Genomic DNA, 23646 nt, shown 5'->3' on the forward strand with positions numbered 1-23646 from the left:
CTGGGGTGTGACTCAAGAATTTGCATCTTTGCAATCTTCTTGGAGAATCCTGAGGTAGGAAAGCCAGAGAAAACACTTAGAAACAGTCCTGGAGTATTTCTGGCTTACAAGTATGTGGGCTGGCCCCCCTTAGTACACTGGTGTAGTTCAAATAATATCAGCCCAGAAAAGCCTTCCTTGAAACTCTTCCTAAAATAGCTCCCTCATTACAATCTATGTTCGAGGCCTCATATTTCTTCATAGCACTTAACCAGAACTGGCATTCTATTACGTATTTATTTTACTCAGTCTCCTTCACTATACTGCATGTGCCATAAATGTCATGACTTTGCCTGTTTTGTTCACTAATAAGTCCCCAGTGTCTACAACAGTGGCTAGAAGAGTGTAGATGCTCAAAAAATATTTTTAAAGGATTTACTCTGCAGAATTGGAGATTGAATTCTGCTATAACACCGCATAGTAAATGTCTGTTTCTTTTGCTATAAGCAGGACTCACCATTTGTAAACTGAATTTAATATCCTTGTTATATGAAGGGAAACACTCTTGATAGAGATGAGAGAACAAGAACCCTACTGCTAAGAAAACTAAGAATTTGTCAGCGGACGTACTAAAAAAAGAATTAACAGAAGTTCTGACAAAAAGGAAGTAATAGAAGGAAACATGTAACATTAGGAATGTAGTAAAAAGAATGGAAAGGGTAAATATATCATGAAATATAATAGGATGGCCCTTGCCAGGTGGCTTGGTTGGTTGGAGCATCGTCCCGTACACCAAAAGTTTTTGGGTTTGAATCCCAGTCAGGGCACATACCTAGGTTGTGGTTCAATCTCCGGTCAGGGCACATACAGGAGGGAACTGAAAGATGTTTCTCTCATGTTTTTTTCTCTCTCCTACCCCCTTCTTCTCTCTAAAAAATCAATAACAACATATCCTTGGGTGAGAATTAAAATATATATAATAGGATGTTCTACTTTTGAGTTTTTAAAATTATGTTTGATGGTTGAAAGCCAAAACGATAACTTTACCTGATATGGTTCTCAGTGTATGTATGACATCATTTGCTGTTAGGGAAATGGAAGCTAAGACATCATTATATACTACCACTCACCTGATGGGATGGCCAGAATCAAATATGACAATGCCAAGTGCTAGGAAGGACATGAACAACTGAAGCATTCATGCATTGCTGGTGGGAATGAGGTAAATAAGTACAGTCAGTTTGGCAGTTTCTTTTCAAGTTAAATACTAACTTAGCATTTAAGTATTGACTCCTTGGTATTTATCCCAGAGAAACAAAATTGGGTACACAAATGTTCATAGCATCTTTATTCATAACAATGAAACGCTGGAAACAACCTAAACATCCATCAACAATGAACAGATAAGCCATGGTACATCCATACAAAAAAATACTACTCAGTAACTAAAAAGGAAAACTGTTTATACACCCAACACATTGGATGGATCTTAAGGGCAATTTGCTGAGTGGGGGGGAAAAAGCCTATCTCAGAGGTTACATACAGTCCATTTTAAGAGCATTCTTGAAATGACAAAAGAGTTATGGAGTACTGATCAGTGATGGTCATGCGGTAGGGTTGGGGGACAATGTGACTATAAAGGGATAGTAAGTGGGAGTTCCTTTGGGTTGGCACAACAATTCTGCATTCTGATTGTGGTGGGATTTACGGACATCTAAATATGTGATAAAATTTCTTAGAACTGTATACCAAAAAACAAAACCAAAGGAAACAAACCTCACACAAATGAAAACATGAAAAAAAACCCCACCAAACTAGTGAAATCCAAACAAGGTCTATAGTTTACTTAATAGCATTGTACCAATGTCATTTTATTAGTTTTGATGCTGTATGGTGATTCTGTAAGATAGTATTGCTGAAGAGGCTGAGTAAAGGTACTCAGGAACTTTGTATAATTTGTAATTTCCAGTAAGTCTAAAATTATTCCAAAACAAATTTTAGAAAAAATAGTAAGATTTTTTAAAACTTACAAATTTGGATAAACATATCCAAATATGTGGAATTACATTTATGAGGATATTCCTTTTACTTCTGAAGTACATAGTAGATTGAAAGACATGAATTTTAGAGCCTAAGAAATGCAAGAGCTAATCATATAACAATAGGAGGTGGGCATAGAACACTCCTGCTTGTATATAACATTAAAATTTAACCAGTGTTGAGAATTGCCTACTTTAAATTTATGGAATTATTGAGAATGTGGTTCAAGGTATCCTGTCCCAGAATAGACATCAGGTATATAGTAAGTTTAGACTTGGCTTAGAAGTCTCAAGTATACATCATTTTCACGAAGCTTCTTTCCTTCATGAATTCTCTGATATTTTGCTGAAGTCACTCTACATTGTGTTCCTACCAGTTTTATTTCTGTATGAATTCATGAGAAATGATTAATTCTGCCATATGATTAATTCTCTGCCATCTGAAAATTATTCTCCAGCATGGATATCAGGCAACTACTCAGAGTTATTTCTAGGCAAAGGCTTTCCCATGATCATCATATATTGCTACTATGTATGAGCTCACTGTTGATCACTAATAAGATAGTCTTTATTCCCATAGAAGGCTTTCCTTCTCATAATTCATAAGATTTATATTAGCATATACTTTTCAGACATATTACCTAGAAATGTTTCCTCAAGACTTTTCTGCACTGAATGTATTAGAGTTTTTCCCCTACATGTTAATTTTGACATACAGTGTGAGGTAATTTATCACTGAAGGCACTAGCACATTCTCTGCAGTCATTAAATTTCACTCCTATGCAAATTCCATAATTTCCGAAAATCTAGCAACAGGCTTATATACACTGACTATATTCAAGTACGCTAGGGCACACTGCACTGAACTATCATGCTTTGTCCCTTGCATGAGTTCACTTGTATGTAATGAATTCAGACTCTGCAAAGGATTATGTACCTTGACCTACGCATTTGTTGTGTATATTAACAAGGCTTGACAAGTGAGAGAAAGGTTACCCCAGTCATTGAATCCATAAGGTCTCTGTCTTTTATAAGTTCTTTCATGTACAGTGGGTGCAGAATTCAAGTTGAAGGCTTTCTCACGCTAATTGCATATATATGGTTTGTCTCCTGTGTTGCTTCCTTGGTGGGTTATAAGATCAATACTGTATGAATAGGATTTTCTGCAGTCAGTACATATAAAAGTCTATCCTGTGTGAAGTCTCTGATGTTTTTCCTGAAGGTGTGACCATATTCATTGCATTGTTAGGGTTTGTTCCCAGTATGAGTTCTATGATGTACAAGGAGATTTCTCTTTGAAGAGAAGCCTTTCCCACATTCACAGCACACAAAAGGTTTCTCTCCTGTATGAGTTCGTTGATGGACAATTAGACGACTTTTCACAGCGAAGCCTTTCCCACACTCATTGCATGCGTAAGGTTTCTCTCCAGTATGGATTTGCTCATGTAAAATGAGCTCAGTTTCCATGGCAAAGCCTCTTCCACATTCACTGCACATATAGGATTTCTCTCCAGTATGAATTTGCTGATGTACAATGAGATAGCGTTTCATGGTGAAGCCCTTTCCACATTCACTGCACAAAAAGGGTTTCTCTCCAGTATGAGTGCGCTGATGTACCACAAGATTGCTCTTAAAGGCAAAACCTTTTCCACATTTATTGCATATGTAGGGTTTTTCTCCAGTATGAGTTCGCTGGTGTAACATCAGCCCACTATTCACAATGAATCCTTTCCCACATTCACTGCATCTGTATGGTTTCTCTCCAGTATGTGTTCGCTGATGTACAACTAGCCGACTCTTCAAGGGGAAGCCCTTCCCACACTCACTGCAGGTGTAGGGTTTCTCTCCAGTATGTGTTCGCTGATGTATGATGAGCATGCTCTTCACAGTGAAGCCTTTCCCACATTCGCCACATATATAGGATTTCTCTACTGTGTGATTTCTCTGATGCACAATGAGGTTACTCTTTCTGGGAAAGCCTTTTCCACATTCACTGCACACATAGGGTTTCTCTCCAGTGTGAGTTCGCTGGTGTTCAATCAGACGGCTCTTCATGGTGAAGCCTTTCCCACACTCACGGCATACATATGGTTTCTCTCCTGTATGATTTCGTTGATGTATGAGGACATAGTGCTTCGTAGTGAAGGCCTTCCCACACTCACTGCAGGCGTAGGGTTTCTCTCCAGTATGAGTTCGCTGATGTATGATGAGCATGCTCTTCCCGGTGAAGCCTTTCCCACATTCACTACAGGTGTAGCATTTCTCTCCAGTATGATTTCTCTGATGCACAATGAGATTACGCTTCCCTGGGAAGCCTTTTCCACATTCACTGCACACGAAGGGTCTCTCTCCAGTGTGAGTTCGCTGGTGTTCAATCAGACGGCTCTTCATGGTGAAGACTTTGCCACAGTCACTGCATATAAAGGATTTCTCTCTTTCATGAATTCTCTGATGTTCATTGAGCCTGGACTTTCTGGAAAATACTTTCGCACACAGACTGCATCCATAAGGCTTCTCTCCTGTGTGAACTCTCTCGTGATCAGTGAGCTGAGACTTCTTAACAAAGGCTTTCCCACATTCACTGCACACGTGGGCTTTCTCTACTTCATGAGTTCTCTGATGCTTAATGACCTGGGACTTATTGCTAATGGGTTTTGCACTGACAGGGAGTTTAACTTCATGAGGGAAATCATACTTGCCATGCCAAAATGATTTCCCATCTCCATTCAATTTAGTAGAGTTCTTAGTTTCATAGCTTTTACTCTGTTTGACTAAACTTAAATTTGACTTCAGAGTTTTCATGTAGAACTCAAACACACCATGATGTTGCCTGAAAGGAAAATGACTTTTTCTTTGAGGAGCAATATTTCCAATGGTACTGTGTTTGTGGTTTTGTTCCATACCTTTCAACATCCTTTGATTTTCCCAGTGACTCTGGAGATAATTATCAACTTTGCCAGTGTCTAGAATAGAAGAAAACAATGAATTATCAACTTTGCCAGTGTCTAGAATAGAAGAAAATAATGAATCCTTTTATAAACTGTTTATTTTTAAACTTTTATTTTCCTTAGTGTTTTTTTTTTTTTTTAATGGCACTTTAATGACAACCCTGTGATAACATTATAAAAGAAACACCATGTAAACTAGGCAAACAAAAATCAAGATTTCAAATAAAATAAGGATCAGTTCTCAGGAGAGAGAGAGAGAAAAAAGGTTTATGTCCCGCTAAAGACCTAAAGGAACATTTTGCTATGGGGAGGCACTGTTTCTGTATCAAACACCTCCCAGCCTTCTCTGACTAGAATATGACTTCTGCAGTAACCCATGAGGGGAAGCAGATTTTGCAGATACAGTTTACTTTAAGATGGCTATTTTCAAGAAAAGAAAGACTCAAGAAAAACTTTTCACATTCCCCTTTACTGCCTGTAAGAATTTAGATAGAGGACATGCTTCAGGAAGGAAGACATCATCATAGATAGCTATAGTTTAATATGAACTAAGTGCGATAGACTGGGAGAAACCTAGCAAGGCCCTTTTGATCCAAGTCCTTTCTGTGTCCCATTGTTAAAGATGGCCCAGCAAACACTTACCTACCAAATATGTATTGGCTTTACCATTTTCATGTGAATTGACTTCTCCTTTGAAGTCCCAAATCACAAACCTCCCTGCCTCCTTATCTTTACCTCAGCTGCCAGACTTGTCCTTGCCCCCGTATTAGAGCTCCTGTATGTACATACGTAATAAGTTTGGTCATTTCCTCCTATTAACCTCTTTCATATCAATTTGATTATTAGCCCAGCCAGAAGAATTCAGAAGGACAAACGGAAAATTATGTTCCTCTCCCACCCCTGCCTTGTTAGTTCTCACGCCCTCACCTGCACAGACTAGGCTGCGGAGCTGCTCCTCTGCTGTCCATGGCTCTTCCCCTTGTTCCAACTTAGAGCGAGCTCCTGGTTTGCTGACTTGATACCCTGTGCATAGGAAATGACAGAATACTTGGATTGGGGTCTGTCAAGATAGAATGTTATGTCTAAGGGACTAGACAGTTTGCACGTCAGAGAGTTTTCTCTCAGGAGAGGGCACACGTGACATTGTGATATATATAAATGGTCTTTGTCCCGGTTCTTGGCACAGAGCTCCTAAAGCCCTTGTAACTTCCTAAATGAACAGCAAGATAGGAGCATATTTTTTGATAGTCGAAGTTCTAGTTCCTGACACCAGAAGTTCTAACACCCTTAGACTCTCGGGAGCAATGAGTGTCTTATGTGTGCTAAGGAGATGACTAGTGGCTGGGGGCTCCTAGATAGCTTCAGGGTGGTGGCTGATCCAGAAAGACAAAGACATGATTAGAAGGCTGGAACCTTCAGCTCTAACCCTTCCCCTGTAGAGAGGGAGGGGGCTGGAGGTAGAATTAATCACCAATGGCCAAGAATTTAAGCAATCATGCTTACATAATGGACCTTCCATAAAAATCCCTAAACAACCTGGTGGGGAAAACTTCCAGGTTGGTGACCACATTGAGATACTGGGAGGGTGGCATGCCTGGAGAGGACAAGGAAGGTCATACCCCCTTCCCTCTGCACTGTGCCCTAAGCATCTCTTTCATTTAGCTGTTCCTGAGTTTTTTACTTTATAATAAACTGATAATGGTAGTAAGTACCTTCCTGAGTTCTATGAGCCATTCTAGCAAATTGTTAAATCTGAGCGTGCATGGGGGGTTGTGGGAACAACTGATTTATATCCAAGTTGGACAGATTTATAGCCAACTTGTACAGAAGTGTGGGTATCCAGGACACCAAATATTTGTGACTGGCATCTGAAGTGAGGGTGGTCCTGTGGTACTAAGCCCTTAAACTGTGGAGTCTGATGCTAACTCTGGGTAGTTAGTGTCAAAATTGAATTGAATTGAGGTGCAGGACACCCATTTGGTACTTTGAGAGTTAGAGAATTGGTTGTTGCTGTAGAAAAATGCACATTTGGTGTCAGTTGTGTTGGTACAGCTCATAGGATATATTCTTTTATCAGGAGCCAGAGGATGCACTGAGAATCTGCCATTCAGAGCACTGCAGTGACTCCCAAGTATAAGCAGCTGAGAAAGGAAAGAGCACTGACTGGGCACCCTTTGAGTAACACAGGGGAACTGTCCTCACCCACTGACTCCAGGTGGCTGTAGTTCTCCAACATCACATCCCAGTACAGGTCCTTCTGATCGGGGTCCAGGAGCTGCCACTCCTCCCAGGTGAAGTCCACAGCCACATCCTCCAGTGTCAGTGATTCCTATAACACAGTCCTATTTCATCAGAGTGTTATTCTTTTACTGGTTCATAAATAATATAAAGTTGTCTTGCTCATATTAACTACAATTCTAACACCAATTCCAACGTGTTTTTTTAACCCACTACCAAGCAATTAATTCTCCAACATGAGCTGGGTGTCCTACAATTAAACTCAGTTCTGACACTATCTACCTGGAGACAGCATCAGATCCCACATGTTAAGGGTTCAATCCTGTAAGACTGGCCCCTATCCCTCACTTCAGTGCAAGTACAGGCTGTCACCTTGTGCTTCTGACTGATCAGCTATAATTGGAGGTTTCAATGATGCCCTCCTTGGGTTTGATTAATTTGCTATAGCAACGTAGAAAACTCAGGAAAACACTTTACTTACTGTTTAACAGCTTACTGTAAAGGGATATGATAAAGGATACAGATGACCGTCCAGATGGAAGAGATGTATCGGGCAAGGTGGCCACCAATCCAGAAGTGTCCAAACCCCACACCTTTGGAATTTGTATGGAGGCTCCATCACGTAGGCATGATTGATCATTAACTCTATTTCCAGCCCTTCTCCCCTCTCTAGATAATGGAGTATAGAGCTGAAAATTCCAAGTTTCTGATTATGGCTTGATTTTTCTGGTGACCAGTCCCCATCTGAGAACCCCGTAAAAGCCACTCTAATTAAAGACACTGCTACCAGCCAGGAAATTCCAAGGGATTCAGGAACTCTGTCAGGAACTGGGGTCAAAGACAAATATTAGAATAAAAGATGCTCCTAGTAGCTTATCACTTAGCAAATTACAAGAATTTTTAGGAATTTACAAGAATTTGTATGAGGAACTGGGGGCAGAGACCAACATATATATTTTAAAATATATATTATTGATTGAGTGATTGACTTTTTAGAGACAGAGAGGGGAGGGAAGGGAGAGAGGAAGAAAAACATCGCTTTGCTGTTCCGCTTATTTATGTATCATTGGTTGTTTCTTGCATGTGCCCTGACCCGGAATCAAATCTACAACACTGCCGTATCGGGACAATGCTCTAACCAACTGAGCTAGCTAGCCAGGGCCCAATGTATAGATTTCTTATTATTTTAACATATTAGATACACTGAAGAAATAATTAGTAAACTGGAATATGCATTTTTTTTAAAAAAACACCAAAATGAAGCAGCCCCACAAAGAGATAGAAAATATAAAGGAGAATTTAATAAATCGAGGGCACAGAGCAAGGTCTAACATAGGTCTGTATGTAGTTTTGGGAAGAGATCATATAGAAACAGAGAAGCAATACAAAGATCTCAGGAATGAGAACTTTTCAGAACAGAGTAAACTTCCTACAACCCACACTTCGTAAGCCAGCAAAGCCAGGCAGGAAATCTGCATGTAGATACTTCTGGCTGAAACGACAGCACACCAGTTGCAAAAATCAGATTATGAAAACAACCAAAGAGAAAAGATGCATTACTATCAAAAGAAAGACAAAATTTACTGGAATGAAGACAACAGAATCCCTGGTTCCCTGCAGTTTCTAAAACTCTTGGACTCTCTGGAGTGATGAGTGTCTTGTGTATGCTAATGATATAACTGGCAGCTGGGGGGTCCTCGATGGCTTCAGGATGGGGGTGGTCTCCAGAAAGCCCCCCAACCTGCAGGAACAGAAGAGGGACTGGAGGTTGAGTTCAATCACCAATGGCCACTGATTTAATCAATCATGCCCACATAATAAACCCCCCTAAACAACAGGTTTGGAGAGCTGGGTGGTGAACACAGTGAGGTGCTGGCAAGGTGGCATTCCCGAAAGGACCCTTCCCCATGCCTTGCCCTGTGCATCTCTTCCATGTGGCTGTTCCTGTGTTGTAGCCTTTATAATCAACTAGAAAATGTAGTGAAGTGCTTTCCCAAGTTCTGTGAGTCATTCCAGCAAATTACCAAACCTGAGAAGGGGTTGTGGGAATCCCCAAGTTTAGAGCCAGTCATCAGAAGCAGAAGTGACAACTTAGGACTTTCGACTGGCACCTAACGTGGTCCCAATAAAACTGTGTTCACTGAGTTTGCTTGGTCAGTTCCCACATGGGTCTGTGACAGCCCTGCAATAAACAGCAATATGAAACCTGCTTCTACCTTTATTAGAAGTTGAAAACACTGTGCAACCATCACCTCTAGGAACATAACATTTTTTCTTGAGACCTGAGTGCCATGGAATATTGACACCCCATTAGGAACTGTCTGCTGTCTCCTCACAGTATATGATACGTATCATATAACTTAGCATGATTCTATTGTTGTGTCAGCTGCCATAGATATTAGACACAAGCTGACAGCTAATGTAACCCAGAGGATCCTTCAGTTACACCTTGCATTCTAACTTTAGTCTTTTACTCAGAATCATATGAATACTATATTCTTTTTAAAAAAATCTTTATTGATTTTAGAGAGAAGAAGGGAGTGGGAGAGAGAAACATCCCTACTGGGGATGGAGCCCGCAACCCGGGCATGTGCCCTGACCGGGAATTGAACCTCGATCTCCTGAATCCTAGGTCAATGCTCAACCACTGAGCCATGCCGGCCAGGCTGAGTACTATATTCTTGATCCTACTTTGCCATGATGCTGGTGTTAGATTCAAAGTTTATTTCACTCCAGATACTGAACTGATTGTTACAGGCCACTACAAATCCATGAGGGAATAAAGGAGAGAATAAAACAAAAGTCACCTGGGCCTGGATCATTTTCTCCTGTTTAGGGAAATGGCCGGCAATTAGTCTACTCGTCTTGGTCTTCCCTTGATATACCCTGAATTTCTAGTTAGAAATCTCACTCCAGTCAAAAGTGTTCCTAGAAAGGACGATATCTAGGTCCTGGGACCTCTTCTTTCTTCATTTTTTTCCTATCTCGCCAAGACCTGTGGGATGAAGAGCAAAGTTCCTTTCAGGGTTACATTCCCCTTGCTGTGCACTCACCTTAACACACGGTCCCCAGGATTTCCAGCTCTTTAGCTGGTTCCCTAGAGGTGAAACGTAAGACCCTGAAGATAGAAAAGTCCCTTGAATGTGAAAGAGAAAGTGGGAAAGGAGAACTGGACAGCATTGCACCTCGGTGGCAGGTAGTTTTCAGAACAATTACAGAAATGATGTCACATGGACAGTGAGGAACTCTAAAACTTTCCTTTAAACTACGTTGCCCTCACACCTTATTAAAATTCTTTATATACTCTGTTTATATACACAATTCATTGAGGAACAATGAACACAAGGGAAAAAGGAGGGAGAGAAGGAATATGTGCTATAAATACAAATTTTAAAAACAATTCAAAAGTATAAGTACTGGGCAATGGCAGCCTTCGTATACTCATACATAGAACCTGAAAGGAAATAAACAGTAAACTTTGTGCAGGAGGAAGATGAAAACAGAATCTTAAATAAAAAGCTTATTCATTTTAAAGATGCTGGATGATTCATCTACCCCCAAAAGTTTTATTTCTACCGGTTGAAGGGACGAGGTGATGTGAGGGAGCCAAAAGGATTAGGAAATTTTGGTGGAGGGGGGACTTGGCCCAGCAGCAGAAGCAGCCAGGCCCCCGAGCCCCCAGCCTTCTGCTGTCGCAGTGGCCATCCTTCTCCCTCCTCCCCCAGGATTAAAACCAAAGCCAGACCAGATACACGCGTCCTCTGACCTCCCTTAACGGTTTCTCAGCCACTGGCTCCACGTTATCCCTGAACCTGACCGGGCGCGATGCGGTGGTCACTGCCCAGCGCCAGCCCGCCAGCTGTCAGTCACCTACCGGCAGAGTGACCCGCGAAGACCCGACCTCCAGACTCTCGGCAGCCGCTCTGCTCAGGCCTTTAATCACTGACCGCCAGAGCTCCCCAGGATTAGCCCCGAGGAAATCCCGGGCACAGCCACCCAGCAGGCTCCCCGGTGCTCCCGGCCCCGGCGCTGCCTTCCCCGACTCACGGGAGCAGCCCCTTACCGAGCGGCCGACACACCCACGCACTGACCCGACTCGCTCCTGAGCCTGCAGCGACCCCCGCAGGGCCGCACTTCCTTCCCCAAACTTCTCTCGCCTCGCGCCTCCTCCCCTGAGAACGTCCCACGAAGGCCCGCGGCGTTCAGGCCGCGTTTCTATGGAGAACGGAATGCGGGTTTCTGGCGTTTCCTTATGAGGTCATGTGCGCGCGCCGCGGGCGCCTCGGCTCCCTGGGGGCCGCCATCTTTGCGCACCTGACGTACGGAAGGCTTTTGCGTCAGCGGCCGTAGGACGCGGCGGCGCGAGACCACGGCCGAAACGCCCCCGTTTCTGGCCCGTGAGCCCTGGCAGGAGTGTGGAGGGGTTTCCAGAGGCTTGAGGTCACAGAAGGCGATTTACTCCGTGGGAGTAAATTCAGTTGTTGCAGGGCGCAGTGGACGACGCCTATTTTTCAACGGCCGGAGTCCATCAGGATCTAAAGGGCGCGGCGTACGTTTTGAGCGGCCGCCACCGCTGTGAAGCCTCTGCTCGTTGGAAAATTAAAATAATCTCCGGACACCTCAGTCACTAGTCTAATTGCGAATAGATTTCGAGGCCGTATAAAAATTTAAGAACCTTTGACAAAAAAGCTGGTGGGGCGTTATAACCGTATAGTTAGCGCTGTTAGGCGGGAGCTCTGTGGGCGCAGCCATCTTGGGGGGGAGTCCGGTGTCCGTACGGAACGAAGGGTCTTTGGGCAGCTCAGCCCGGAGCCTGCAGGTGGCAGTGCGTTTGGAAGACCAGCGAGGTGGTGTGCGGGATGCAGTGATCGCAGAGTGAGCAGAAACATGGATGTTATGAGCCTCTTTCCAGCCTCGCCCTAACCAGCCCAAACACAAAACATGCTACGTACATCTTAGGCAGACACCGAACTGCCTTGTCACCGTAGATTAGTCTGCATTTTACGAATAGACTGTTACCGTATGAACTCTTTTTATCTGTATGTTCTTTCACACAACACAATTGTTTTGAAGTATCAATAAGTTTGTTCCTTTCGTTGCTCGGTATTCCAAAATGTGTTTAATCCTTCAGCAGTTCGACCTTTGGGTTGCTTCCAGTTTTTTTGGATATTGCAAATGGAACTTACATGAACATTCAAAAAAATAAAGTGGCCTCGAATTGGATTTCCCTATTTTATGTATGTAAAATTAAATGAACTCCTCTCCCCTCCAAATAATATGCCCCTTGAACAAGAAATTATGATACTTTGTTCCTTTTGCTGTATGTCCCTTTCAAATAAGGTAAGTGTATGCATCCTTTGATTACATTTGCTGGAGGGAAAGGAAGAGAGGGGTAAGGGAAAAAAGAAAAAAATTGCTAGCTCAAAGATAGCAAGAGCTTTTTGTTTAGCTCATCACCATCATCTATAGGCCCTGGAACAGTAGCAGGTAAAGGAAATAGTTGTAAAGTTTTTCTGAGTGGTGTGTGCACAGGATGGGCATTATCTTTTGGGTGAAAGTTTGGCTGATGGGTTATTCATGAGTTTTGAGCTCTGTTCCCTGATATTTATAAAATTAACACATCCAAACACAGTTATACTATAGACTTAAATGTATTGTTTCCTTTTGAAGGACTTCAGTTGTCTAAAATAAAAATTGAATAAATTTAGAATCGAAGAAATGCAAGAGCTAACCATATAATGTTCCTACGTGGGGAAAAAAACTCAAGCCCCTGAACAGGGGGAGGGTGCACTGTGTTGTAACTTTAACCAATGATGTTCAACACAACCTCCTTTAAATTAAGGAGTACTGACAGACATATCAACTAGGAGTCTGATTCAAGGTATACTGTCCTAAAATGTACACTATGTCTATCATCTGATGTATAATTGTTAGAATTGTGACACACATCCCTAGTCTTCATCTTCACAGGCCTTATTTGCTTCATGCATTTGCTGATATTTTGCTAAAGATGTTCCACAGTTAGTGCCCAGAGTTTTACTTCTAGGATTTCCTCTGCCAGTGGATGAGGCAGAATGTACCACTGACAACCCTGCCACAATCACTGCCTTCAAAGGTCCAACAATTTCTCTCCTGTGTGAACTCTGCCATCTACTGAAGTCTTATTTCTGGAAAAGGGTTCCCATGGTCATATTTCTGTCAACTATGAGCTCACTCATGACATGTGACACATGAAGCAGCACTAATAGGGTCTATCGTCCCACAAATAGCACTCCTAGTCTCTGTATGCACACGTCTCAGTATACACTTCTCAGCCATATAATGAGCTAGGAGGTTTTATTCAAGGGTCTTCCACCTTGATTGTATCACAGTTTACTCCTGAGTGTTTTCTGTGACATGCAATATGACATAAGTTGTCACGGAAAGTACTACCACATTCACTGCATTCATAAGGTTTCTTTGTGCCAATTCTGTTACCTGCTGAGGGTGTGCCTTGGGCACCTGGCAGTTCCAAAGTGGCCACATTTGTATCTGCTAGGAACCCACTGATGTGTAATGAAATCTGAGCTGCCACAGAAGGCATCTGCACATTAACAGGGGTTTTCTCCTGTACACTGTCACTTGAATGTGATGAGCTGGGACTCTTTGAAAAAGGATTTTCCAACTTGACTGAACTTACACATTTCTCTCTTGCGTGCAACATTCCCTTATGATACACCAGGCATGACAGGTGGGAGAAGGCTTTTCCACAGTCAGAGCACCCATAGGGTCTCTCTCCTGTATGAGTTCTTCGATGTCTGTTGAGGCATGACTTATCTCTAAAAGCTTTCCCACAGTCACTGCACGTATAAGGCTTCTCCCCTGTGTGAATTCTCTGATGGTTAATGAGACCTGACTTGTGTGAACAGGATTTTCCACATTCAGTACACACAAACGGAGTCTTTCCAGTGTGAAATCTCTGATGTGATATGAGGCAAGTTTTCTGGCTGAAGCCCTTGCCACACTCAGTACATACATAGGGTTTCTCTCCAGTGTGAGTCCGTTGATGAATAAGGAGATTGCCCTTCTGGATGAAGCCTTTGCCACATTCATTGCATATATAGGGTTTCTCTCCAGTGTGTGTTCGCTGATGTACAATGAGATTTCCCTTCTGGATGAAGCCTTTCCCACAGTCACTGCATATATACGATTTCTCTCCTGTATGTGTTTTCTGATGGGCATTGAGCTGTGATTTCCAGCGGAAGGTTTTGTCACATTCCGTGCATTCATAAGGCTTTTCCCCCGTGTGAGTCCTCTGATGTTCGATGAGCCTGGACTTTCTGGAGAAGGCTTTGTCACACAGACTGCATCCATGAGGCTTCTCTCCTGTGTGCACTCTCTGATGATTAATGAGCCGAGACTTCTTGACGAAGCCTTTTCCACATTCATCACAAATGTACGGTTTCTCTCCTGTGTGAGTTTTCTGATGAGAAAGTAGCCGTGATTTCTTGGGGAAGGCTTTGTCACATTCCGTGCACTTATACCGTTTCTCTCGTATATGAGTTTTCTGATGTTCAGTGAGCCTGGACTTCCTGGAGAAGGCTTTCCCACATATGTTACATCCATGAGGTTTCTCTCCCGTATGAGTTCTCTGGTGATCAATGAGGCGAGACTTCTTGATGAAGTCTTTCCCACATTCACTGCATACATGGGGTTTATTTATCTTCTGAGTTCTTTGAAGCTTAATGAATTGTGAATTTGTGTTTACAGAATTTCCACATTCAGGAAATTTTATGTCAGTATGATGTTGTTCATGCTTTGCATGGAGGAAAGATTTCACATCCCCATTAACCTCAACTGGGTTCTTTACTTCACAGCTTCCATTTTGGTTGACCAAACTTATATTTGATTTCAATGCTTTCCCATGCAAGTCAAATATATCATGATTTTGCATTAAAGAAAAATTATTTTTACTCCAATGAATGATGTTTCCAAATGCACTATGTTCATGGCACTGTCCTGTTCTCTTTAGACATCTTTGATTTTGCAAGTGCCCCTGTAGGTGACTATCATTTTTCTTGATTTCTAGGAAAGAAGAGAAGAATGAATCTTTCCATGAGCTTGGTATAGAATAAAACTACTTCACAAACAACTCTGTGTAGACTGGTGCTTTATTGATAACACTATGATCACAGTTTAAAGAAACTCCAAGCAAATGTGTTTATGACCACTTAGACAAGAGTAAATAAAATACATTAAACAAAGAAAATAAAAGGTAAAAACAGTCACTGTATAAACAAGGTTAGTTCATTCAAAATGAGTAAATATAGATTTGGTTGCTTTCTAAATGTGACCTCATAAAGCATGCTGCGATAGTAAAATAAAATCAAGTTACTGTTAGCACTCAAGCACAGAAGATATTTGTTTCAAAATGATGTGGGACACATTCGCACATCCATAAATCCTTATTAAATGATGACTATGGACCAAGTCTTGTGCTGGTCATGAACACAGAGAAACATTCCTTATTTTCACTGAGCATACATTCTGGTTAGGGAAAACTGAACAAGCAAGCAATGTTAAAGAAGGCAGGTACAAATTGTGTAAAGTGGTTTGAGGGAGCAATGGAGAGCAAGGTGGAAGAAATCGGGATTTAATCTAAAGACAGGAAAAAGACGAGGCTCAGTCATGGTTTCAACACAGGGCAATTAATAAATATGAGGGACCAGGTATTATTCCTAATTATTTGACTTGGGCCACTGAATAGGTAGGTAGTGTCTTTTTTTTTTTTTTTTTTAATTTTTAAATTGATTTTACAGAGAGGAAGTGGGGGGGGGAGAGAAAAAAAAATCAATGTGAGAAAGAAACATCAATCAGCAGTTTCCTATGTGGGGATTAAACCTGCAACCCAGGCATGCACCCTGGCTGGGAATGGATGACACTCCAACCAACCAAGCCACACCAGCCAGGGCTGTGGGTAGTGCCTTTTCATGAGAAAGGGAATATTACTGAAGTTCACAATGTTGGGAAATCAAGTGTGCATTTCAAAGTGTACTGACCTTCAGGTGGCTTTTAGCTATCCGAGTAAGACACAAAGAACTCAACTGGATATAGAAATCTAACCATTGAGCCAAACCAGCCAGGGCAAGAGTTTGGGTTTTAAAAAGTCCACAAAGGAGCATCAAACACTGTCTATACTGTTCGGAGAAATACGCATTCCTACACTCAGGAAACTACTGGGGTTTTGTGCCAGGAACCAAGTGTATATTTCCTTTATCACAATATCACACTAGGGAACTGGCATCTTTTCCAGTCATACTCTGTAATTGTTCACATGCAATATTTAAACAGTTCCCATTTCAATGCAATGATCCCCAAACCCACATCTTGCCACTAACTACATCTTCTTTCAACATTCCACTCAGAGATCTGAGTTTCCATCATTGAAGCAGTCCTAAGGGATCACACTTCTGGCCAAACCAAGACTCTTGGCAGTTCTGCCTTCCATTTTTCTTCCTTTTCCAGAACTACTGGGTGTACTTTACTATCATTACACTGTTGCCGCTCAGTTAAAAAGTAAGACTACATATCTAATAATAATATAAATCAAGCTTCCAAATCCCACCATTCTACCTCAATTACTAACAAATACCTTAACAGTTAGCCTGGAAATAAAAATTACATTACCAACAATTACCCCAATTATCCATGTTTATACTCCAACAGTTCCCTCACAAATACCTTCTAAAACTGGCCTTCATGTGGCAGGCTTTGGGCCAATCTTTTGACAGTGCACATTTCCAACTTGACACCTTCATTCTTTGTCGTTCATCTTCATTTGAGTCCTAGATATGTATCATGCCATCATTCCTCCAATCTATGTCACTGTTAACTCTGCTTTCCCTAAATTTCAAAAGTATTCCGTCTTGACTGTTCATGTTGACAACTTCACACAGCCCTGAACTGTAGCCAAAGCTATTACACGCAGACTCTATTTGTTACTAAAATCTTACTCCTAAAATGTATGGCTTTATGTCTCACTCAATTAAATCTCTTCTAGCACATATTAGGGCTGTTGTTCACCAATGAGGCTCAAGAGGGCCTGCTTTCAGCATTATATATAGACTACCTCAGGCTGTTGTCCCAAAGCTAGCAAGAGAAGGGAAGGGAGAGGGAGAGAAATATAGAAACATCCATGTGAGAGAGGAACATTGATTGGTTGCCTCCTACATGCACCCCAACAGGGGACTGAAGCTGGGCATGTGCCCTGACCTAGAATTGAACTGGCTACCTTTCAGTGTACAGGACAACACTCAACTGAGCCACACTGGCCAGGGCAAGACTGAGGTTTTTCCAACACCACCAGGATATACATTAATAGAGGGAACCATAGACTGAATGTCTATATTGCTCCCACATTTATATGTTAAAATCCTAACCCCCAATCTAAGATGGGGTGGGTGTTAGGAAGGGAAAACAATCTTATCCAAAGGGGCAAGAAGGTGCTATAGTCAGAAGACAGTGCTAACATCATACATTTCTTCTTGGAGAGAGGCATAGAAGATGGAATTTCAGAGCAAGAAAAGTACAAGAAACCAGTACTGATACAGAGTTGGGGGAAGAAAGATTAAGACTGAGAATTGTAACAAACATAGAGGGGAAAAAAATCAAGACCTAGAGGAAACAAATAGGGATCAAATCCAAGAAGAGATACATTCCTATAAACGCCTTAAAGAAAAAGAGCTCTTTTGTGGGAGATTTGTGGAGGCTCTGTTTATATGTCCTCAGACACCTTCACGTGAGGCTGTGACACCTCTGAATGAATACAATAGGAATTCCTTGGCCACCCACCTTGCTGGTTCTCTCTCACCCACCTGAACAGATTCCACTGTGGAATTCATCTCCTATTGTCCATGGTTCCCACTGTTCCAATCTGGAGAGTGTTTCTGGCTTGCTGGCTGGATACCCTGTTCATGGGAAATGACAGAAGAGATAGGGTCTTTGAATTGGGATTTGGTCTACCAACATAGAAGAATGTTATATTTTAGGAACTATGCAACCTGCAGGTCAGCAAAGTAAAGGTTTTACTCTGAAGTAGGGCACGTTATACCCTCGAACCTGGGACCACAGAGGGGACTGAGATTCATCTACCACTTCAGAGCATCACAGACACTCCAGACCTTTCAGAAGCTAAGAAAGGCCACTGATAGGGCACCTTCCGAGTGACTCACCCACTGACACCAGGTTGCTGTAGTTCTCCAACATCACATCCCGGTACAAGTCCTTCTGATTGGAGTCCAGGAGCTGCCACTCCTCCCAAGTGAAGTCCACGGCCACATCCTCCAGTGTCAGTGATTTCTGTAAAAATATGGTCCTGTTAATAGGAGTATTTCTCTAGTTATTGAAAGAGAAGGAATGTGAAGAAAGTTGTTCTACTCATTTTTACCATACAGGCTACATCTATATTAAGCGCTTTGATTTTTTTAAAAAACTATATTGTTATAGAAGCAAAATCTATCCACATTCAAAATCAATCTCTAAGCCCTTGCTGGTTTAAAAATCAATGGAAAAAATCTCTATCCTTGGGTGAGAACTACCAAAAAAAATCAAACTCTAGTAAAAATTCTGTGATAGTGCTGTCAACCATCATTCTACAAATCAAACATTTATGTAATAAGTAGTCATTAAATCCTCTTGCTAAAACTAGAAACATCTGCTATATATATATTTATATTGTGTGTGTGTTAATCCTCACCAGAGGATATTTTTTCCATTGATTTTTAGAGAGAGTGGAAGGGAGGGGGGAAGCGGGAAGAGAGAGAGAGAGAGAGGGAGGGAGAAACACCAATATGAGAGGGACACATGGGTTGGTTACCTCCTGCACGCGCCCTGACTGGGGTGGGGGATCGAACTTGCAACACAGGTACATGTCCCTGACCGGGAATTGAACCCACGACCCTTTGGTGCGAGGGCCGATGCTCTAACCACTGAGACACGCCAGCCTGGCATATATATATTTTTTCCTTTAAAGGTACATATTTACCAGGCATTAAATATATACTAATATCAGAGTGACTACAACATATTCCATTCCTACATTAATTGTCAACATTGATAACCATTATCAGAATCAACCATGAAAAACATGCAAACACTATAATTACAAGACACTACATATTAAATAAGTATATTTTATACATTAGGAGGAATAAAGCAACTTTCCAAAACATGTCCAAAGAACAAGAGACTATTAAAGTTCATTAAGCAGACTAAGAAAATAAATAGCAGGCCACATAACATTTCAGTCAACGACATACCACATAAACAACGATGGCATACATAGTCTTGGTGTACAGTAGGCCACACCATCTAGGGGTGTGTAAGTGCCTCTATGGCATTTACACAATGACAAAGTTGCCTAATGACTCATTTCTCAGAATGTATGCCTGTGGTTAAGTGGCACATGACTGTACATACATGTAATATGTTATTTCTATTTATATAACTAGGCAGGTTCACAGCATATCAAATACATTGAAGAGATAATGAACTGGAAGCTAGATATCGGAAAGAAGAAATTACTCAAAATGCAGCAAAAAGGGCACAGTAATGGAGTACATAAAAGACAGAATAATAAAGAGGCTAGAGTGAGGTCTAACATTTACCAATCCAGTTTATGAAAAAGTAAACATAATAATGGGAAGGCACTACCCAAAGATCTAAGGGCTGAGACACATGTATCTGTCAATATCTATACATAGATGTGCACACAGATACAGTGACGGGAAGTACACATTACTGACCACTTGTTAAACTAAACTAGGGGATGAGGGAAGAAGCATAAGAAGAGAAACCTTACTTTTTTGCTATATGTACTTTGTAATCACTGGAGTCTTTTTTTTTAAATTCTCACCAGAGGATATTTTTTCCATTGCTTCGGGGGGTGGGGGGGGATGTGAAAGAGACATTATCAATTGGTTGCCCCCCACACATGCCCTAACCAGGGCCGGGGATGGAGCCTGCAACTGAGGTATGTGCCCTTGGCCAGAATCAAACCTGGGACCCTTCAGTCCACAGGCTGACGCTCTAACCACTGAGCAAAACCAGCTAGGGCTGTAATCACTGGAGTTTTAAAAATGTATCCGTGCACATTTGTATGATAAAAGTTTTAAAGGTAATTAAAGATCAGGCAGTAGGAAGTGACTTTAAACACAGGGAAGAGTACTATCTTAGAGAGGAGGAAGTACTAAAGAAGGCCCCGTGGGACCCCAACAACCTTAGCAGACAACAGTACTTTCCACACTGCCCACAGCCAAGCCTGAACTCAAATACTAGTTCAGCCATGTGGTCACAAGGACCTTTGAACATCATGCAATCCTTCCACTTTCTTAGGTCATCTAGGTTTTCTTTCTAGATTAACCCTGACTACTGCAAGGCTGGGTTGATGGGTCTCATGAAAACCTGTGCCCTTTGAGCTCTTGTGGTCTATTCTCAAAGACGTCTCTGAGGAGCTCTGCTTCTGCAATTACAAGAAAGCTGAAATTAAGGACAGTCTACCATCTCAGCTCCAGGAAGAACCATAAAAATACGTGAAGTGTCAGGAAATATATAGTGACATCCTCTGAGGAACCGGCCTGCCTCTTCCTCCAAGTCAGTGCACAGCCTGTCTTCACCATGATTCTCTGGTTGTGGGGGTTGTCAGAGATATTAGACAGAAGGTGACAGACAACTAATGTAACCTGTAGGATGCTCGAGTCACACTATGTTCCAAGATTAGTCATTTAGTGAAGATTCCAGGAGGAACATACTCCTGATCCTATTTTGCTTTAATGTGGAAGTTAGAGGCTAAATTTATTTCTCCACAAATCCTACTGTTCCATTCAATTCAGTCATGTTTCCAAGTCCTCTAGAAATCAGTCATGGAACAAAGGAAGGAATAAAACAAAGGAAGTCACCTGGTCCTTAATCATGTTCTTCTGTCACTGGGAAATGGCCAGTAACAAAGATGCTGTGTCTTTAGTCTCTTCTTGAGCTGCCCTAAATTTCTGGTTAGAAATCTTAGTCTCTGGTCAGTGGTGTCCCCACAAACGACAACATCCAGATCCTGAAACCTCCTCCTCAGGTCACCTGATATATCTTGTTCCTCCAGCCAGGACCTGTGGACTGAAAAGTAAATTTACTTTGAGTGTACATTTCTTCTGGGCCCTGATGTTGTCACTGCTACCGTCATTCAGCTGATTTCAAGGCCATCTGTCCCTTTATTTGAATCTCCAGAGGCTATTACACTCCGGAGCAATAAACAGTAAGATTCTGAAGGCGTGGGCAGTATGTGTTTCTTCCGTGAAGTGGAAGTGGGGTGATTGTGAAAGGGGAGATGGGAAAGGAGAACCAGCACAATGCAATGCTGCTGCAGCAGGGGACTTCTCACACAGGTCAATTATTGGACAGAGACATATAAAAGGTGAAGATCTGGACACCTATTTTTTCTTTTTAATCCTCACCTGAGGCATGAGGATATTTTTTCCAATGAACTCTTATGAGCTACTCTGTTTCCCATGATTTTATTATGAAAAATTTCAAATATATAGCAAAGTTTAAAGATTTACACTTGATCACCTGTATGCCTACCACATAGATTTTATCATGGCTTTGTTTCCTTTATTATATATCTATCTATATGTGACTTCTCTACTCATCATTAATCCATCTTTAGTCTTTAAGATGGGGAGGAAATATGTCTGTGCTCATTTACCATGTGACCCAGAAATCTCACTCCAGGTTTATATCGGAGAAGTGAAAACATACCAACACAAAAACTTGAACACAGATGTTATAGCAGCATTATTTATAATAGCCTAAAATGTGGAAACAACCCAAATATCCACCAGCTGATGAAGGGATAAACAAAATGTGCCGTATCTACCCAATAGAACGGTATTCAGGTATAAAAAGGAATACAGGCTAACACATGTATAAACCTCTAAAACATGCTAAGTGAAAGAAGCCAGTTACAAAAGACCATAGTATATGACTGTATTTATATGAAACGTCCAAAATAGGCAAATCTATAGAGACCACAAAGAAAGCAGTTGCTTAGAAATGGGGGGAAATGGAAGGACAGAGTGGCAACTAGAGGGCGCAGGGTTTCTTTGTGAGGCGATGAAATGTTCTAGAATTGACTGTACTGATGGTTGCACATAACCTTTTGGTGCACAGGGATTATGCTCAACCAACTGAGCCACACCGGCCAGGGCTGATGCAGGCCACCTTTGAGTCAGGTTTTACTCAACCAACCAAGCAAACGGTCAGAAGCACTCTAACTGAGCTCACACTTTAAACCCAGAGCCAACTCATGGTAAGCCCATATTATTAAATTTGCTTGACCCAAAGTTATATTCTACCGTGGTCCCACAAATATTTCCCAGATTTCTACCAAACATATAAGCAACATATAAAGAGCCCAATACTTCATGACTACACCGGGTTTATCCAAAGAATGCAAAGTAGGTTAAAATGTGTTTAATTTTCTAAGCAACGTCATTTACCTTGCGAAGTGATCGCCCTGATAAGCCTGCCTCCAGCCTGACACCACATAGTTATTACGATACTACGGGCCATGTTCCCTATGCCCTACTTGACATCCCAGTGACCGTTTTTATAACTGTCAACCTGTACTTCCTAATCCCTTCCGCAGAGATATGGGACACGTCACGGAATTTGTGTCATCTTTGCCCAGGGCCCGGCTAATTTCTGCACAGATCCAACTTTAGGCCATGCGCTGCTGCAAAGGAGCAGCCCCAGAGCTTTGGCGCCCCCTCCCCCGTTCCCTTCCCCAAAGCTCCTCCGTTGACACTGCCCCTTTTGCCGGCCACTGAACAACCGTGTTCCCCGTTTTCCTCCACCCCAACCGTAACGAGAGCTTTCTAATCCTGCTCTCTGATCAAGGCCACCCTCAACGGGTCTCTAACTCCTACACGGGCCTCCAAGGCCGCTTCCTCCACTAAGCGCCCTCCGCCCGGACCGCTCAGGGCAAGAGCCGGCTCCCCTTTAACTGCTGGGGTTCTGCTCGGGCCGGGGTCCCTTCCGTGGGACTTACAGCCTGAGCTGACCGCGTCCGCTCAGCTTCTCTCCAGCCTTCGGCTCAGAGGCCTGGGCGTCGGGCACCGCGTCTGCCCATCCCGAGGGCACCTCCGGCTGGCTCGAGCTTCCGAGCAGCTAAGCAGTTCGTGTGGCGGCCTGGTCAGCGTTTCACAGTCGGAGCCTGGAAACGGGGTGACACGGGTCGCTCTCAGCGGCTTCGCACCGCTGTGAGCCTCCCCGGGGAAAGTGAGGGGAAGAGAGATCACGCCTGAGGTAAAGCAGAGCGTCCGACGGCGGCGGCTGCGGCTCCGGGTAAACAGGCGCCAATCGGCGCGGCAATTCTACGTCACAGGGGGCGGGGCGCGACCCGGTTCGCCGACGCG

The 23646-nt window shown here is 42.4% G+C and overlaps 1 protein-coding gene across 8 annotated transcripts; it reads right to left on the reverse strand.

The window, feature by feature from the left end:
• Positions 1-1312: 1312 nt before the first annotated feature.
• LOC308547624 (uncharacterized protein) lies at positions 1313-23611 on the reverse strand. Of its 8 annotated transcripts, none has more exons than XR_013997525.1 (8): positions 23280-23611; positions 21139-21346; positions 18415-18541; positions 18058-18150; positions 11519-15268; positions 10012-10199; positions 8789-8945; positions 7222-7295 (listed from the first exon to the last, which is right to left on the reverse strand). XR_013997525.1 is itself a non-coding variant. In XM_081118302.1 (6 exons), the coding sequence occupies exons 2-6, from the start codon at positions 21151-21153 to the stop codon at positions 10174-10176; spliced, it is 1848 nt and encodes a 615-aa protein (XP_080974428.1). In that variant the 5' UTR covers positions 21154-21346; positions 23280-23611; the 3' UTR covers positions 9844-10173. The 8 variants fall into 8 exon arrangements, 4 of the variants coding, with proteins under 4 accessions (XP_080974426.1, XP_080974427.1, XP_080974429.1 ...); XR_013997526.1 differs by lacking the exon at positions 7222-7295 and adding an exon at positions 8588-8696; XR_013997527.1 differs by lacking the exons at positions 7222-7295; positions 8789-8945 and having other exon boundaries at positions 9844-10199.
• Between the last annotated feature and the right edge of the window lie 35 nt (positions 23612-23646).

This window comes from Miniopterus schreibersii (genome assembly GCF_964146895.1).
Source record: "Miniopterus schreibersii genome assembly, chromosome: 18".
NCBI classification, from domain to species: Eukaryota; Metazoa; Chordata; class Mammalia; order Chiroptera; family Miniopteridae; genus Miniopterus; species Miniopterus schreibersii.

Bases quoted from the DNA above. Each gene is read 5' to 3' on its own strand.
- LOC308547624 (XM_081118300.1), bottom strand. The intron at 5,990-7,168 runs GTGAGGACAGTT...TCCTATGCACAG, and splicing joins CAGCCACCTGGAGTCAGTGG to GGTATCAAGTCAGCAAACCA. The intron at 4,982-5,893 runs GTGAGGGCGTGA...CTTCTATTCTAG, and splicing joins CCGCAGCCTAGTCTGTGCAG to ACACTGGCAAAGTTGATAAT.